This window comes from Hibiscus syriacus, unplaced genomic scaffold (assembly GCF_006381635.1).
Source record: "Hibiscus syriacus cultivar Baekdansim isolate YM2019G1 unplaced genomic scaffold, ASM638163v2 tig00003041_pilon, whole genome shotgun sequence".
Lineage (NCBI taxonomy): Eukaryota > Viridiplantae > Streptophyta > Magnoliopsida > Malvales > Malvaceae > Hibiscus > Hibiscus syriacus.
The window spans coordinates 8,502,972-8,521,739 of NW_024061960.1; the positions used below are offsets into that span (position 1 = coordinate 8,502,972).

The window sequence follows — 18,768 nt, forward strand, 5'->3', positions numbered from 1 at the left end:
CCACATCATTATTTAATCCTTTCGACTACATTTCTAGGTTTTCTAGAGTAACATAGTTTAAAGTTCAAACCTTCTGGTAAAGTTGGTGCTTTTTCGTAGGTAAGGACTTGAAAGAATGGACCGGCACCAATTAACAAAATGGCTCTTACTAGGAATGCAATTGAGTAACATCTTAAGGGTTGTTGTAGTAACTAGTTTAGGTATTGGAGAAAGCTTTTGTTCTTCCTCCGCTTCTTTTGGAGATTAAGTCGTCATTGTTATTCCATGTTGAGCGGATTTTTGTTATGATAAGTAGTTTTGAAGGAAGCTTTGTACCACACATTCTTGATCAGAATATGATACATAGACAATTTTGCAAGCTGTTCTCTGTTTTATCTCATTCATTATCAACCGGGTATTCATAGAACCGAAATCATTCTTTGGGCAGGAATGACAGACAAACCGGGTAGAATTCGGATCACTACATAAGACATAAAGTTTCACGATCTACCATAAAGTAAGCTTGTCTGATTGTATATTCAAGGGAATCTGGCTTACAATTTTGATCGATTATGATACATAATTTCTTCCCTATCAATGAAACGCTCCAATAGTTCGCTCTCTTGCAAAACTAGGCAGTCTTCACTTTTTCCGAACCAGTGGTAACGCCGCTTGGCAACATAATCATAAACTGCATCCCTCAATGGAGTTGGAATTATCAAGAATGCACTTAAAGCAGAGTAGGGAAGTGGCAAGTATGATAGCACTCTCAGTGCAGCTGCAGAACAACCAATTATAACTTAATGTTCAATTTCAAAAGGCAGAAAAAATAGAGATACATCAAGCAATAAATTTCTCAATCCGATAATCAAGAAATTAACTGCAGCCGACATTTAAGTTTTAGAAGCTTTTGCCATGGAAATATTGTTCAATCTTATTGTATGAAGCTCAAGTGCATCACATAATCATATTAGACATTAGTAACAATAAATCTTCAGTAACCTAAAAGCCATTTGGAGTTTTCTCTTGGTCAATATGGAACAAAAATACCCATAGAAGATACTCATCATACCACCTTGTCATCAATTTATTTTTTTCATTTCTCATAAATGGCTTTTGGGAATTAGGGTAGTGGTGCCAGAAATTTCTAAATTCTATAAATTTTCAACTGCCACCTTTGACTGCAATGTATCTTCCCCCGTTGAACTCGAAATTTCCGAGTTTCAAATGCAAGAGAAGTCGAAATCTAAAATGATAATTTCACTGAATAGCATATAATCTACGGGTGGAATACAACAATTTCCAAGAGAAACCCAATAGAAAATGGCATAACATAATTTGGAAGAAAATCAATGGTTGAGAACAAACCAGTGGAACCTTGATGATAAACGCCAAGGCCTTCAATGAAAACGAAACGACGAAGAACATCCTCTCGATCAACGCCGCAAACACTCAAGTATGGTTCAGCAGCCTTTGACTGCAAACAGCAGAACTTGATTTTCCTGTGTTTGTCCGCTTTAATCACCCAGTTAACCCCTTTAAGTAAACAAAAACACCGGAAAAAAGTAAGAAAACACTCGATGGTAAACAAAACCCAATCCCTGAAAATCCATTTATCGCCAAAGAATGAGAAAGGAAAAGAGGGGAAAGGAAAACCTCGGTGGCAAAGATGGCAGACCCCATCATAAATGACGACACGTGGTTGGAGGAGGTTGGGCAAAAGGGGGTTGACGGTGGCTGATTCTGGTGGGTCTGAGTACACCAGATTGCCTTCTCCAGAAAAATCGGCGGCACCAGTTTGTGCAGGACATGAACGAAGGGGGAATTCTAAATATTTGAAAGGAAAAGGAGGGCAGGGTTTTGGTATGGTTCTGGTGAAGAATGCAATTCTTTTCATCAACATTGCCATGGTGATGGAGAGTTTTGGTGGAGTGAACTCATTTCATCTTCTTTCTATGATTTGATTACATGTTATTTCATGTTCGTTTCTTGGCTTCCAAGTCGGCATATAAAACCGGATGTGGTTTCAGCCGTCCGATATAATTGCAGTGATCATGAAAATCTTTCATGGGCTTTGCATGTAGGACTAGGCTTATGCTTGTGACTCATAATTCGGGTCAACCCAATATATATATTAAAATTCAATGGTATGGTTTTCTACTCTCTCCCAGAGCAGATTGTTTCGATTTTCCAGGACCAACTTGCTACTTTTATTCATGCTCCTTAGGCATTCAAGTTCATGTGATCTTTATTAATTATATAAAAAACAAATAATAAATTAGTTCTTATATAGTTATATATAAAAAAAAATAAAATACTTTGTAGTTTGTATTATATCAAACATATGTATATAATAAATATCAAAATTATTTACTTGAATTTTCATCAAATGTATGACATGATATATAAAGTTTAGTTTTGTATAATTATATACATGAAATGTTAATTTGATTTTATAAATTAGTAAAATAGTTATCAATATAAAATCATTTTTTGTTTACATGAAAATATAAACATTTATTTTTTTCAAAACATATATAATTGAATTAAAATAAAATTTTCAAAATTCATTTATCACATTAGACATTTTACTAAAATTCATGTGTAGTTTTAATATTTATCTCTAAATATACTATCGTTAAGTTATTTGTATTTTAAAACTGAATAAAGAATAACACTTTTTGATTAATTTTAGATAAATAATATGAGTTAATTTACTTGAGTTTGAAATCTTACATTTATAAACATGAAAGGATATGAATACAACTTGAAACCCAAGCTATCAAATATATCCACATTTGAGAACATATTTATGCCTAACTTGACCTAAACTTAATCAAATCCAATCCATAGACACCGTACTCGAAACTCAATTATCGTGTGACTTTGATTAAAGATAAAAGTGAAGTAATCATGCAATGGTAAAGAAAAACAGGGACCAAAATCATAAAATTACAGTCAACATGCACTTGCACTTACATTTGAAGATATATACCCTATACAACCAGACCATGGGTGCAATCCTGAACATGAACAATTTCACGCAGCTAGAGCCTAATCGTTCTGTATTCGGGTAAAATGGAAGCCCGTAGTAGTGAAGAGAGATCCAAAATAATACTCATCTTAGGGCAGCAGTAAATCTATATTCGCACAACAATGTGTTAAATAAGGCTTTGAAATTAAACCAAGATGTATTCCATTTGAATTTGATACCCCATTAGCATGTCTCTCCCACAAACAAATACAGAAAATGGTATTCGCCTTGTTCCTTGCAGAGCTGAGTTTGAAGGCCAACAATCATTTGGTCGTCTGGAGGGTTAAAATGTAAACAACAAAATTTGGACCTACACGAGAACAAAATTATAGCCAAAGAGTGACAAAACCCTCGATTCATTTGTTCTTTATAAATGAAAGTCTAGAACAAACCAGAAAACTCCAGCCTGAACAATCAATGACTTAGGCTAACTCCTCCTGGATTTGGCCTTCTGCATCGGTTAGAAATATCTCAGAAACATCTTGTGTTCGATTTGATCGGGATAAAATAGAAAAATGGTTAAAACCAAGCCTCACCAGCAAGTTTGACAGCCAAGTTGGCTTCAGCATCAGCCTCCCCATTCAGTCCCTTTAAAAGGTGAGCAAGAAAAAGTCAAATAGTGCAATGCAGTAAGAAGACAAAGGGGGAGCAAAATGTCTTATTCATGAGAATGCACTTGTGGAACAATTGATCGACTTAATTTGAAGACACCAAAAGCAAAGAAACAACAGTAAAGTAACATTATTGCAAATACTGGTCTGAGGTATTTTAGATTTGAGGCTTGAGAACTACCAGTAAGACTGGTCTGAAACTAATGTTTTGACACTGCAAATTATTTACAAGCTCTCATTCTTAATTCTGCACTATCTAGGAGAAATTAAAATGGCATCAAAAACATCAGCCATCAGTTTCTAGTTTACTGGCTTCCAGCCAAAAACTGGCACAATTGCCAAAGCATGCAAGCGTTAAAAGAGCTTAAATAGAAGTAGAAAAGTTGTAGATGCAACCCGAGCTTTAAAAACATTGTATACACCATACACCTAAATAATAATGGTATTCACAAAGAGGCAATTATAGTCGCAAGAAAAAGAATTTCTGCCGATTACTTCTATCAAATTGGCCATACCCTTAAAACATGATTGATCTGAAATGAAAGAAACTTATCCTTCAGTTTCATTGCCTGCTCATGTAACTCAGACATGTGCTGATGTTTGACTTTCCATAAACCCTGCAGCTGTTCAAGGAAATACCAGCTGTAAGAATACTAGAACAAGGAAGAAGCTAAGCTTCTTAACTTGAGAAATGATAATACTTCAATAAAATAAAAATAAACAACAAAGCTCTAAGACTTAGGAAATTTTACTACTACTACTACTTTGTTTTTGGTCAATCAAGATTTAGACCTTTATTGAAGGCCCAGAAATAGCAACAGTTGAACTATAAGTTTGCTTAGAGACGATTTGGTTTTCCCTCAGGTGACAGGCCAGCCAAAAAAGAAGAAAGATTTCCCTTTTTTTTTTGGGGGGGGGGGGATTGGGTGTAGGAAGAGAGAAATAGATAAGGTGTGTGTTCTAATAGGAAAGCCCATTAAATGGATTAAATACTCTTCCTGTAGGACCAAGTTAAGAGGGAAAACTATAACACTTTCTTGTTTCAGAAGCTTCAGGGGGGAAAGGGAGAAGGTACTGTTCTTCCCTGCAGCACCAAGTCACCAAGGAAACAATTGTCTAAAAGCTAAAACTCAAAACATCTAATAGAGAAACAAATAGGGCCCTAAAATGAGGAGTCTACTTGCATGGCAAAAACTATTGCAAATGGCACATCCCCTGAAATTGAAACTTGAAAGCCCAATAACAGATTGAAAAAGGCATACTGCATTTGCTCTTAGGTATGAACCTTGTTCCAGCATTGTCACCTAGAATTTTTTTCGGGAAAATAACATCAAAGCAACAATAAAAGGATAAAATAGTTAGATTACCTGCATACAAACGAGCTTTGAGTCACCTCGAACACGAATGCTTGTATAACCTTTTCTAACAGCATGTTTCAACCCTAAAATTACAGCACGGTATTCAGCAGCATTATTGGTTGCTACGCCCAAACCCTCACGCAATTTGCAAATCTGTTCAAAATATCATATTATGGAAAGATGTAGGTTTGGAAAAGGTCCAATTTACAAATTGCATACCACGGTTCCAGCATCAGTTTTCAACACAGCTGCTGCACCAGCTGGTCCAGGATTTCCTTTTGATGCACCATCAAACTCAATAATACAAGATAGCTGCCATAAAGACATAAAGTACAGGGGTCACAGCCTACTTTCAGAGCATAATATATATAGGTTCTGTAGTTTGAGGAACTATATTCAAGCATTTACTGGCATATACTACCGGATCTACTTACATAACCAGAGGATGCTGTTTGAACCTCAGCATGCAAATCCAACTTGACATGCTTTCTCACACGATCAGCTACAGTTGGTGAACCAAGCAATCCCAGTCCCTGAAAAAGGTTAAACGTACAACACTGAAAAATAATGTTGCGTCCAATCATGAGTGTGGTATTAATAATGATGCGTTCAGGGAAAATTAAAACTGGTACCTTACCCCATACTCTGACTGAAGCATATTATGTGATCTCTTTTGGGTTGCATCGTTATGAGATGTTTCACCCTTAGAAGAAGCCGGTTCCTGATACAAACAAAAATGGGAATATCAACCTTCAAATCTATAAGAGCCAATATCTTCACCTTCCGTGGATGGTATAAAACAGCCCCGCTGATACAGTTAGCATGTGAAAGAAACAAACTAGTCAAAGTACTTATAGATTGATCATTGATGGCCTATTCAGAACTTCAGGTTGCAAGTAAACAGACAATTTTAGGTGAAATTTTAGGTGAAATTGCAGTCACAAGAATCTATTCAACCAAACAGAAAATTTGCAGTATGCATAAGGTTCATGCTTAAGGTCTCACTTGAAAAGGGCAGGGGATAAGCGCTCCAAAAAGATCCTCTTTCACATCTGCAGCTTTAATAGTGTAGAGAGCATTCTTAAGCCCACAGGAAGACAGATATTTCTCAGTTTCCTTCGTCAAAAAGGAGCCTTTGTAAACACTGACTGGAGGATCACATATCTACTTGAAATAGAACAATAATGTTATTTGCATTACGGTTATTACATCACTTCACTATAAAATGAATAGGACATAAATATCCATGTTGCAATAACATAGCTGAAAGGGGAATCAAGTAAGAGGAATATTACCGAGGAACCAACTTGGGCCTGACATTCAGCAAAGCTCTTGAAAACACCAACAACATCTCCCTTTCTCACTACGAAGAATGCATCTTTATCGTTTTCCATCACAAGTTCCGAATCAGCTTTTTTCGTCCGAGATGCCTTTTTTCTATGACCATTGCTACTATTACTGTTCTGGGAAGAGTAGCACTGAGTGCGAAACCTTGTCAACAGAAACTCTAAATATGCAGTCTTAACACCAGCGTTTTGAAAATTTCTTTTCCATAAGGGAACATGGCATTGGTTCAAAGAGGCGGCTGCATTGAAATTATCAGCCTTTCTAAATAAAGACGAACCATAAGCACGCACGTGAGACAAGCAGTTCATCAGAGAGAAAACCTTCTCCGCAGTACCTAAATTTCTAGAATTAAAATAAATATGAATTTTTTCAATTAAACAACTGATATGCCAAACTATTTATAGCATTTCGTATTAATCGTTTCTATTGATAAGAAAAAATATAAGTGGTTGCAAATAATTACAAAAGAGACACTCTTTTCATCGGCTATTTAAGCAATGGAAGACTTTCATAGGAACAGCTAAAGAAATGTAATAAACCCTAGGTAGGAAATTGAGAAGGAGCAAAATACAAAAACGGGAAGGCATAAGGAATCATATATATATATATATACACACAGAAAGAGAGAGAGAGAGAGAGAGAGAGAGTTAACACATACCATTACCAGTGCAGCAGCTGGAATTCGAGACGAACGAGAGGAAGCCTTCTTCTCTTGATATGTGACTGTAACGAAATAGTTAAGTAAAATGGTATAATATTAATTTAGTCCTTAAAACTTATATATTCTATCAATTTGATCCTAATTCAAAATAATTTAATAAACTTAATTTTTTATATTTAATTTTTTTTATCAATTTAATACTTTTTCTTCTCTTAAATTATTTGTTTTTAACTATTCATCATCATCTCTAACTACATGCCCTATAGGAATACTTCATTTGAAATTATTAATTAATCTGGTACATGAATTTATAAATATTAAAATATTTGTATTTAATTTTTTAATGTGAAATATTTAATTAGTATCTATAATAAAATTAAATTTTCATTGAAATCTATTTAGAATTTTTTATGAAAGCCTTCAAGTTTTAATTGCTGCTACCATGAAATTCTAATTTAAAAAATCAGATTTTTATATTATTACATATTTTTTTAATGATTTTATTTTCCTTTTTAAAAATAAAATAATAATTAATTTTGTTTAAAATTACTGAAATTTTATTATAAAAATATTTTTAAAATTTTTTGCAAGCTTGTGTATTTTAAATATATATATATATATATAAATAATTTTATTTTATTTATAAATTTATTGATTGTCAAAAGGTTTTAATTATTATGTGAATTTTAAAAAACACATTCTTCAAAAAAAAAATAACACAAACCTTTTTTTTATTGATCTATACTAATTACAAGGTAGTATATGTTCTAAAATTCTCAATCATTTGATAATGAAAATGAACATAGGACCTCTAGGGATAACAATAATTCCTTTAACCACTGAGGTAGCTTGATTCGTGCAAAAGAAAACAAACTTGTTTTTACACAATGAAACATAGGCATGCATAAATAAGATTGTAAATGAACTAAACGTTTAACGAATCGTTCAACAAACCGTTCATGACCCGTTCGGCAAGAAGTTCATTTATTTATTAAACGAATGAACATGAACAAGATTTTATGTTTGTTTAATTAAATGAACGAACAGGAACAAATTGCTCGTTTATTCATTAATGTTCGTAAACATTCAATAATTTATTCATTTATGTTGGTTCATTCATATTCACTTAATCTCTAAACTCGTTTAAAATATTAAAACCTAAAAAAATTTAACCTTCACCCATTAATATTTTAAAACCAATTAATTTTAAACCCTAATAAAGAAAATATAACCGAACCTCGTTTGTGTTCGTTCGATTCATTTACATGAATATGCATAAAGCAATGGAAAACGCTATTTTTCTTTTTGTTGCCCTCCCGATTATAGAGTATTGTCCTAACTAATATGGATCAACTTGCGTTTAACACTTACTTAAACGAGACCTACTGAAACGATATCAAGTTGCTTATCGCTTGAACCAACGTGGTTGATTAAGTACTCTTTCATTATATTGATATTTAATATTCTTTTTAATATATATGATTCATTTATGCAATTAATTATAAGCTTCAGTTAAATTAATTAGCGTAGATTTTTTTTATTCGTATATTTCATGTTTGCTAAATTTATATGCTAATATTAATTAATAATGTTATTACACGATTATAATTGTTATTTAATTATGAGTAATTGGTAGTTTATTCATTCCTAAACATTTTAAAACGAGAGTGAGTTTTTTTATTAATATACGGTAATTATAATTAATATCTATTTGAAAGAATATTAATAATTTGATAATAAATATTTAAATATTTTTATAAACAATGCGTTTGAATTTAAGACTTTTAAAAATAATAATTATTCTTTTAGTTGCTAAGATCGTTTGGACAAAAGAGTGAAAGTTAGATACGATACTAAACCAAAACAATAGAATTTGAACTGGTGCATCAGTTTTTCAGTTCTCGTACCCATGTATTCGTTCCACCGTTGATGTCCGGTCCAAAATTAGAAACACTACATGCAAACACAAAAAATCATGGAGCTTGAATCTGAAAAAGAAAACCAAATCTTTTCTCATTTTCTCCTATTTCTTTCACCATTCCATTTTGTTGCTTTCCAAAAGTTTGATAGTGAATAATGACGGTGGTTGATATCCGAGTCGAAGAAAAACGAAAAGTACGATCCCTATAAACAACGCGAAGCCAGTGCTTCTGCCGACGATGCCTTCGCTCGTCTCTACGCTACTGTCGACGCCGACATCGATAACGCTATCGCTAAAGCTGAGAAGGCTTATCTGGAGAATAATAGAGCAACGGCGGTGGAATTAAACGCTGAGGTTCGTCGTACAAAGGCTAAATTGATGGAAGAAGTCCCTAAACTTTAAAATTTGGCTAAATAGAAGGTCAAGAGACTTTCCAAAGAGGAGCTAGAAGCTCGTTTCGAACTGGTACTAGTGATTATCGAACGGATTAAAGCCATTCCAGATGGGTCTACGCCTGCAGCTGCGAACCAGATCGGTGGATGGAGAACTTCATCGTCTAACAAAAACATCAAATTTGACTCATCGGAGGGGTGTTTCGATAATGATTTTTTCCAAGAATCGGAAGAGTCGGATCAATTCAGACTCGAGTACGAAATGAGACAAAAGAAACAAGATGAAGGCCTTGATAGATATCACAAGGATTGGATGCACTGAAAAATATAGCTCTTGACATGAACGAGGAATTAGACAGGCAAGTTCCTCTAATGGATGAAATTGATACAAAGGTTGACCAGACGACATCCGATCTTCGAAAGAACAATGACCAGCCGAAATTTCTGTATCGATATTATTCTTATAACACCCCAACCCGTTTTTGAAACAATATTCTTACAAGATAACAAAACATTTGAACTCATTTTAAGAAAGTATAATATTATTCTATTAAATTATACTTCATTATAAAAATTTGAAAAAATATGTATTTATAAACAGTACTATATGGTATGAACAGTACCGTGAACAATGAAAATTTTGAATATAAATTGTGTATCGATGCACTGCTACAGTAACTTTCGACAAAATACGTATAAATTCATAAAAATCTAAATTTTCATCCATATAAAATTATCATTTACATATACACGTTTAAACCGTTACAAAACTCATTTATATGATTTAACAAATCAATTATAGCATATCGGATTCAAATCTTTATTACATGTCAACCACTATCATTATTACAAAATACATATTATTTAATTCTTTTTTGATCTGATCTTTGGAAAGGAGAACTGACATGTCTTACTTAACCTTTATCAATCTTCCTCTTCTCGGAACCTACGCGTGAAATAATCACACGCTAAGTCATAGGCTTAGTGAAGCATATAAAACATAATAATAATGTATTTCCTATAAATATAAACATATAATCAAACCATTCAATCATTTCACATGTATTTCATTGTAAAGAGTAATAACATGATAACATATAACAACATTTTTAATACCTGTTATAAGCTCATTTCTTATATGATCTTATACTTATCTTTTTTGTGTATCATATAGCATCATATAATTCCTGTGAAACATTTCATATCACCCAAAAGCATATTCATAACATATATTGTATTTGTTATTGTCTCTTTATTAGCCTATGTACATTTTTGAGAACCTAAGGTATTCGAGTACATTGAGGTTGTGCACAAATGCTGTCACCACAGCTCGTATAAATTTGCACCGAAGTGCCACGTAGAATTTGTCCTGAATGACCGCGTAGAAATTTGCATCGAAGTGCCACGTAAAATTACACCGTAGTGCCATATAACATTGTCCATAAGGACCACATAGAAATTCCTTAAGAATCATATACATATACCAATGATCAAGTAGGTATCTCAAAAGACCTCATGCATGTTCCAAAGAATACATATATATCCCGAAGGACCGTGTAGACCCTCTACTCTTGACATGCCAACTATACCTATAGCTATCATATCATATAACATGGGCATTTTTCTTATGTTTCATAAATTCATATACTCATATCATTGCTCTTATGATCACATATTTATTTTCTTTTGTCACATATCGCATGTGCATATAATCACATAGTTTACTTTCATGTAATTCATGTCACTTTTCATATGATTTCATGTTCATATGTCACATAGCTCGTAGAATAACATGTCAGACATAGCTCATATATAATGATGCATATAACATATAATCATGTAGGTTGTGTCACATAAGAATAACATATAAACTTATTCATATAAGCACATGTATCTCATGATTCTTTCATATAGTTCACTATCACATTTTTATATCATATATCTTATAATAGATTCTCATATTATCACTTATTTCCTTTATACCTATTTATCATCACATTAACATGTACTCACACATATCATTCAACATATACACTCATAAGAATTACATCAATCATATAACATTTTAGGAGTTACTTCTTACCATAGTAACTCTGTCATTGGCTCATCGCAAGCTAATGTTTGATTAATAACATAAGTACAATTAAATTGCACTCACCTTAGCCTTGCTTGCTTTGATTCAATCCTAACTCTTCGATTGTTCCGTAACTCATTTAGGCTCGATATCTTAGCATGGTTTCCCAACATGCTCCACATGGGTATTATAATACCCATTAATTATTATTTAATTATTTTACTTGTTCAATGACCTATTTGCCCTTCACTTCATTTAATAATTACTAACAACTTTCAGGAAATATCTCCACATAAATCATTGATCTATTCAAATATTCTACTTTTATCCCCAAATTCTAAAATTTTACAATTTAGTCACTAAGCCATAGTTTGGGATGTTACAATTCTACTCTGTATCATTCTGGGTATTGCTTTGTACTTGTACGATACACAAATGATTAGGGTCTTTTAATGACTAATCTGATCAGGATGGTTTATGGTATAAACTTCTTCCATTACTTGAGGTGAAAGTCTCACCGTAGACACCCGTTTTTGTTCGGGACTACAAAAATATTATTATTATTATTATTGTTATTGTTGTTGTTGTTGTTGTTGTTGTTATTAGTATTAATTATTGTGTTTACATTTTGCAGGTTAAATATGACCCAATTACAACACCAGCTTACAACCGACCTAGGCCCAACACAAATACAAGATAAGGCCCAGATACAACAACACTCAACCCGACCCAAGAAGGTCAAGCGTCCATCACCGGAGCGTGTGACACACGCGTCCAACGTTCCAACTTCCCATCGGCGCGTGGATCTCACCGTTCGGCTCCCCAGTCGCGTGAGTAACCGTCGAATTCTCCTAAGCCGCTGCCATCATCCATAGTGACCAAACAACCACCAAATCAATAAGAAATCAGTCAAAGCTAAATCAAATCCAAACCCCTTAAAATAATACCCTAAAAACCCCGATAAATCGGGAAAGTTGTCATCTACCCTTAGATCTACTTATTTACTCGAATATCATCCTAAAAGGGACATGCAACAACCATTTAGAGGGGAGATAATTCAGAGAAAAAAACATTCAAAAAAGAAAAAAAGGGAGAAAAAAAAAGAGACGAGAGGAAACAAAAGCTTTCACCTTTAGAGCCATCATCGCCGTGAGCGCCACCGAGACCAAAATCACGCCACCGTTGAAGGTAAAAGTTTATCTTTGGGATTTTAGGGTTTATTATTTTGTTGTAAAGGCTTTGAGAAGTGTAGTTTAGGGGTTTTGGTGGGGTTTACAAGGCTCTATTCGAATGAAATCATGTGGCCATCGATTTACGGTGGCCGGGGCTTTGTTTTGCTTTGATCGACTGTATGATAGAGGGATGAGAGGATGAGAAAGTTGAGAGGGTTTTCACCTCTCTCCCTCTCTCCTTTAGCTGAAACAAAAGAGGGAAATGGGGTTTAATGGCCGGTTGGAATGAAATTTTGGGTATTTATATTACCTGCAATGCGACGTCGTTTAATAAGGATAGGATCAGCATCATTTAATAGCCTGTTTGATCCCTGACTTTTGTAAACCTTACTCGTATTTTTCATTTTTCTGTGGGTTAATTACTTTTTAGATCCCTCCTCGTTTGTAAATCTTATTTGTAATAATTAATATAATTTTGTGACACTTTATTTCGAACCTATACTTTTCAGTACTTACATTAAAATCACTAGTTTGTTTATTTTATCATGTTTGTTTATGTTGGACTTCGGTGATAAGACTTGTGATTATTTTATTTTATTCATTGATTTCATACATTGTATATATTTTGCTGACATTCGAACCTAACCCCATAATGTATGCATGTTTCATTTTGGTCATTATTTTAATATTGTTTTATTTAGGATTAATTATTATTTGATATTGTATATTTCTGGTTTGTTTCATTCCAGTTCTTAATGTTGTCAATGGGTTATTTGCATTTCTAGTATCTCTATTTGTTTAAAATGACCATTGGGGCTTTGACTTATTTATATTTGTTGTTGGGTCCTTTCAATTTTCTGTCAGTACCCTTTTGGCCCCCACAATTACAAAATGTGTTTATTTTTTGTTGTTGTTTGTAATTGGATATGCATTGTTTTCTTTTGTATGATTGAATCCTTTATATATGTATTTATTTTAAATATTTTGTAATTATATGTAAATAATAAAATTTCATTGTGAGGGAAAATCTACGAAGACATCTCCCAACTAAAGGGAAGATATCTTTTTGAGGATTTTTCCCACAAATGTTTTTTTGTATTCAATAGTTTTCTTCACTTTAAATTTATTTATTTTTGATTATTTTTTCACCTATTTTATTTTGTGAAAAAAATTTGAAATAATGTTTTTTAGGGAAATCTATGGGAAAGTCTCCTAACTACAAAGGAAGTGCATTCCCGGAGATTGTTCACACAAAAGGGCATTCGTTATCCGAAAATTGACATTTTTTGAATAAATTCAAATGAATAGAAGGATCGTAATTTAAATATATTTTCGAAGTTTATAATTTTCAATATTTTTACAACATATAATCATTTAGGTACCAAAATTTGGACGTTGTAGGGGTGCTCACCCTTCCCTATACGTAATCGACTCTCGAACTCTTAAAAACGAATTTTTCGTAAAGCGCATACCATTTTTTTCTCCTTTAAGGTCTCTGATCTACTTAACATAAAGGTCGGTGGCGACTCCAAAATCAGTGTGTTTTTCAAAATTATATTTCATCACCTTTTCCCCGAACCAAATTTTTTAAGTCTAACGAATCCCCGAGGGAGATGTTATGACACTCACGTGCGGTAGCCTTAATATACGGCTAAGGAATGACGTTATCGGTTTTGTTATTATTTTTTTAACAAAACCGGTAAAATATTAACGGAAACATTATTATTTCTACCAGTTTTATTATTATTGGGCACTTTACCGATTTTATTAACATATCCGGTAAAGCTCTACCGGTTTTATTATTTTTTTCTATCAGTTTTGTTATTATTGGGCACTTTATCAAAAATATTAAAAAAAATTAATATTTTAAGTGATTTTTTATCGATTTTATTAAAAAAATAATAACAAAACAATAACATTTTTCTTTAACTTTATATTAAGACTGTACCACTTTAGAATTTCTCTACTGAGGGTTTCCATTTATATCCATTTACCTTGTAATCTGAGTCGTTTATGTTACTGTAACAGGGCGCGAAATAAGTAAACTACCAAGTACGTAGTTAACCCATAAAAAGATGAGATGCATTGAGGAAGGTAGCCGACGGCTTTGCAAAACCCAATATGCTGGCAGGCTAGCCCACTTTTGTCTTACTGTAAGGCCCATTTTTATAGTTTGCTGCTAATGACATTACTGTACACCCTACGGGCTTGGCTAAATACAATGTCATTCCCTGCTATTATGGGACAGGATGAAGGGTGATTGTACTCTACAAATTTTAAATTAATATATAATTTAAATATTTTTATTATTAATTTACATTTATCTTTTAAAAATTTATAAATTTATCTATTAATATAAAAATTCACTTGCATCCTGATTAGGGGACACATCGTGATGTCCATTCCTAATGGATACGATGCATATCTTGCCTTTCTTGTTGATTTGATGTTTTAAGAAAACTATGAAACAAATGAAGTGGCTAATGCAGATGAATCCACTGCACAACTTATGGAAAAAACTATATATATATTAAAGTTGAGTAGACAAGAGTAGAAATGCTAGGCTGTTTAGTAGGCCCCCAGCACTTAAACACAGTTCTCACAGTGGCCGTGCCATTCTTGATTGGGAAATTGTGTGTGGGATTATGGAATAGGAAGGGGCAGCGCATTGTTCACCTCGATGTTGGCATTTTTGGTATGAACACCTTCCCATCTAGTCTCAATTTGTTCCAATATTGGGTTACTTGTTTATACTCAAACATCTATTAAATATTTTGATTTTAATAATATTTTATTTTTATATATTATATAATTTATATAAATATGTACTAATGATATATATAATTTTATACATTATTAGTGAAAAGATAATAGCACGTCGTCAATAATAAATTTAAAAAAAAAAATTTAAAATTTATAATATTTTATATTATCTAGTTTGTTAATGATACGTAAAATTATACATTACTAATAAATCAATTATTTAATTTAATATATATTATATAAAAATTGTATAAAATACTGTCATACAAATATTTAAAAGATATTAAAGTGTTTGTAACTAAAACTCTAGTTAAAAATATATTTTATTAAATTATAAATAAAATTAATATTTTTTTCAAAAGAAATATTAACAGATATAAATATATTTGAATTTGTTATTTGTAAGTATAAATAAATTTAAACAAAATTTAATGCTTATATTTTGGCTGGATTGATTTCTGATAAACATGTATGAAGTTGATATGATATATAAGCTCGATCGAGTACAGCCAGCCAGACATGACACCCTCTAATCAAGGCCTAGAATCTTCTGCTAGTATTGTACGACTGTGAAACAAGTTGGACTCGGGTGTTTGACAGGTTCTTACACACACACACACATATATATATATATATATATATAAACATTATTATTATAAATTAATATTTGTTTAAAATATTTTTAATTATTAAATAATAAATGTTTGAATATTCATATAGATGTTATATTTGAATTCGATATCTTTAAAAAAATAATCATCTCTTTAACCGTTAAGATTATTTTATTCATATCGATAAATATACTATTAATGTTATAAAAAAGGGAAGGTTTAAATACTAGTAATAAATTTGCTAAGATAAAAGTTTTAATGATGGACAAGCCGATTTGTCAATTGCCTACCTTAACTTCATTCTCAAATTAACAACTCTTCTTCCTATTGAAATTTTCTCTGTTAGGATTGAATAGGACATGAATGAGCTATGGATATGTAATTTGAACACATACAAAAATGTTTGTTTTATTATATATAATACTTTACCACAACAATAATTAGGTTTAAGTATGTTAGAGGTCCATGTATTATTTTAGATTTAATCTTTATATTTTATTTTTACAAGTTTGAAAAGTATTGGTTATTCTCCTAACTTATTCAATTTTATTATTAATTATCAACCTGAGAGTTATGAAAATAATAATAACAATTTTAGTCTTTACGTTTGTTGTTTTATACAATGCCCTTAATCTTAAAAAATAAACAAAAATATCTTTAATTAAATAGTATAACTTTTCAAGCATTTTCGTTTATAATTTTTTAATTGTCAAATTAATAAAAAATATAAATAGAAGACTAGAAAAGTTATTTTATCTTTTTTATATTTACCAGTACAATGATTAATGATACACTTAAATATAAATTAAACAATATATCGAAAATTTTAATAAAAAATAATATATGAACTCAATTTTACAAAATTAAATTATTGGATTAAATTTTCAATTTTAAAACTAACGCACACAAAATTCAGACATATTTGAACTTAACATTTATTATAGGATTTTCTTTTCTTGGATTCTCATCAGCAATAGCTGTTGTGGGTTGAAAATTGTGTGGATAAAGAATTGGGTACAGTTACATGGTAAGTATACCCACAATAATAGGGTATGGTGAACAAAGTAAGGTGAATTATTATTTATAAAGTACAAGACTATGATCTTGGTTATGTCCCCGTACTTTGAAATATTCACATCTTAGTTGGAATTCGAAGAAGATTACATCGAAGATCATAAATTATTTAGCCACTTTGAAAAGAAGACATATAGCATTATTGTTGTATAGTTTTCTAGAAATCACATTAGTTTAATTCAAACAATGGAAGCTACTAAACTTTATAGGCTGCTAAAGAAGAGCCTAAGACTATTGCTTTCTCATTACGACGAACTTTCTATCTAACAACATCAGTCAATGATCATTCTCACATCAATTATAATTCTTCACCTAAATCATAAGAGATGAACTATTAATGATTGATGAAATAAACTTATTATCATCAACAAATTTGATTTTTCAAACTACAAATATAATTATAATTTACAAGTAATATATTCGAATAATTTGGTGGATAAATTACACAAAAGGTATAATTATTTGCAGTTTGAGGTTTCTGTTAAAAAGAGTAAATAACACAAAAGGGGTTGAGAACAGAAATTCAAAACTGTCGTTCAATGTGGTTAGAGCGCTTCAAGCATCCTAATTGGACCGACCAAAGTCCCAAAGGCAGTTCTATGATGTCCTGTATGAATATTATTTTTGAGTATGCTGAAATAGTCTTGGATAGGAACAGATACCAGAATCCAAAGGCCTATAATTAGGCTTATCTCTCATATTATATCACCTTTCCCTAATCTTTTGTTTTATTATACTATAAGCAATTATATGAACCATGTGATCTTATTCAAAAAAAACAAAAACAGAATATTTAATTTAATTAATAAAATGCATTATTTTTAATAAAAACATATATTTAAATTCGTAAAATAAATATTATTAAGAGAATATCACAAACATATACATAAATCATAAATATTACAAACAACACGTAAAATAAATTTGGTCAAAAAATGAAAACGAGGGCCCTTTTCAATGTCTTATCAGTAAAGCTAAATGAATGCACCAACTATCAGATATGTAGTATTAGAACAGAGATAATAAATAGCCAATATGTTGAATTTTCCATCATTTTATAATCAAATTTTACCTAACCATCTATTATATATTAATTTATTCTGAATCGGATAGTGAACGAATAGCATAATTGTGAGCATCCGAAGCTCTAATTTCCCTGGAATTATTTGCATTATAGTAAGGTGGATGATTTGGGTATTTATCAATAATAGATTTAAACACCAATCCAAAATAATAATAATAATAAATTTAAACAAAAAGCAGACTAATAACTTCTTCTGTCATCTTGACATGGGTTTGGATTTTTCCTTAGCCTTTTGTTTTCTATTTTGTTTTTCTTCATAATTAGAGGAATAGGAGTAGGGATTGATAGAAGGGAGAGTGGATGCGACAATCAATCTTTTAAAAGTTTTATATTAATATATATTTTAGATATTTTTATATTTTAATTAATATTTTATCTTTTATCTCCTTAAAAATTTACAAATTCATTCTTTAACATGAGATTATACGTTCATCCGGGAAGTAGCCGAGTATTGTCTCTATAATAAAAACACAATATGCTCCCACTATATGTATATGGGTGAGTGTGAATTCATGGAGTCAACACGTAATTATGATAGATATATAGTTCCAAATATGAATTTATTTAAGTTGTACATGAAAATTTATTAAAATAAATAAAGGAATAATTCGCTTGGCCGAGATTCATTTCTGATTTGATTTGCAGTACTTCTTGTCAGAGAAAAATATAAGATATTAAAACATTTAT

At 31.5% G+C, this 18,768-nt stretch overlaps 1 protein-coding gene and 1 pseudogene across 1 annotated transcript; one reads left to right on the forward strand and one right to left on the reverse strand.

Annotated features, from left to right (window-relative positions):
• Positions 1-477: 477 nt before the first annotated feature.
• On the reverse strand, positions 478-7,023 carry LOC120171585. The gene is made up of 12 exons (XM_039179265.1): positions 6,988-7,023; positions 6,278-6,671; positions 5,988-6,146; positions 5,620-5,703; positions 5,417-5,515; positions 5,202-5,294; positions 4,992-5,135; positions 4,140-4,277; positions 3,550-3,601; positions 1,636-1,806; positions 1,348-1,515; positions 478-757 (listed from the first exon to the last, which is right to left on the reverse strand). Exons 2-12 carry the CDS (start codon positions 6,635-6,637, stop codon positions 534-536), a joined length of 1,692 nt encoding a protein of 563 aa, XP_039035196.1. The 5' UTR covers positions 6,638-6,671; positions 6,988-7,023; the 3' UTR covers positions 478-533.
• A 763-nt stretch (positions 7,024-7,786) lies between these two features.
• Positions 7,787-12,016, forward strand: LOC120173865 (annotated as a pseudogene).
• Positions 12,017-18,768: the final 6,752 nt, after the last annotated feature.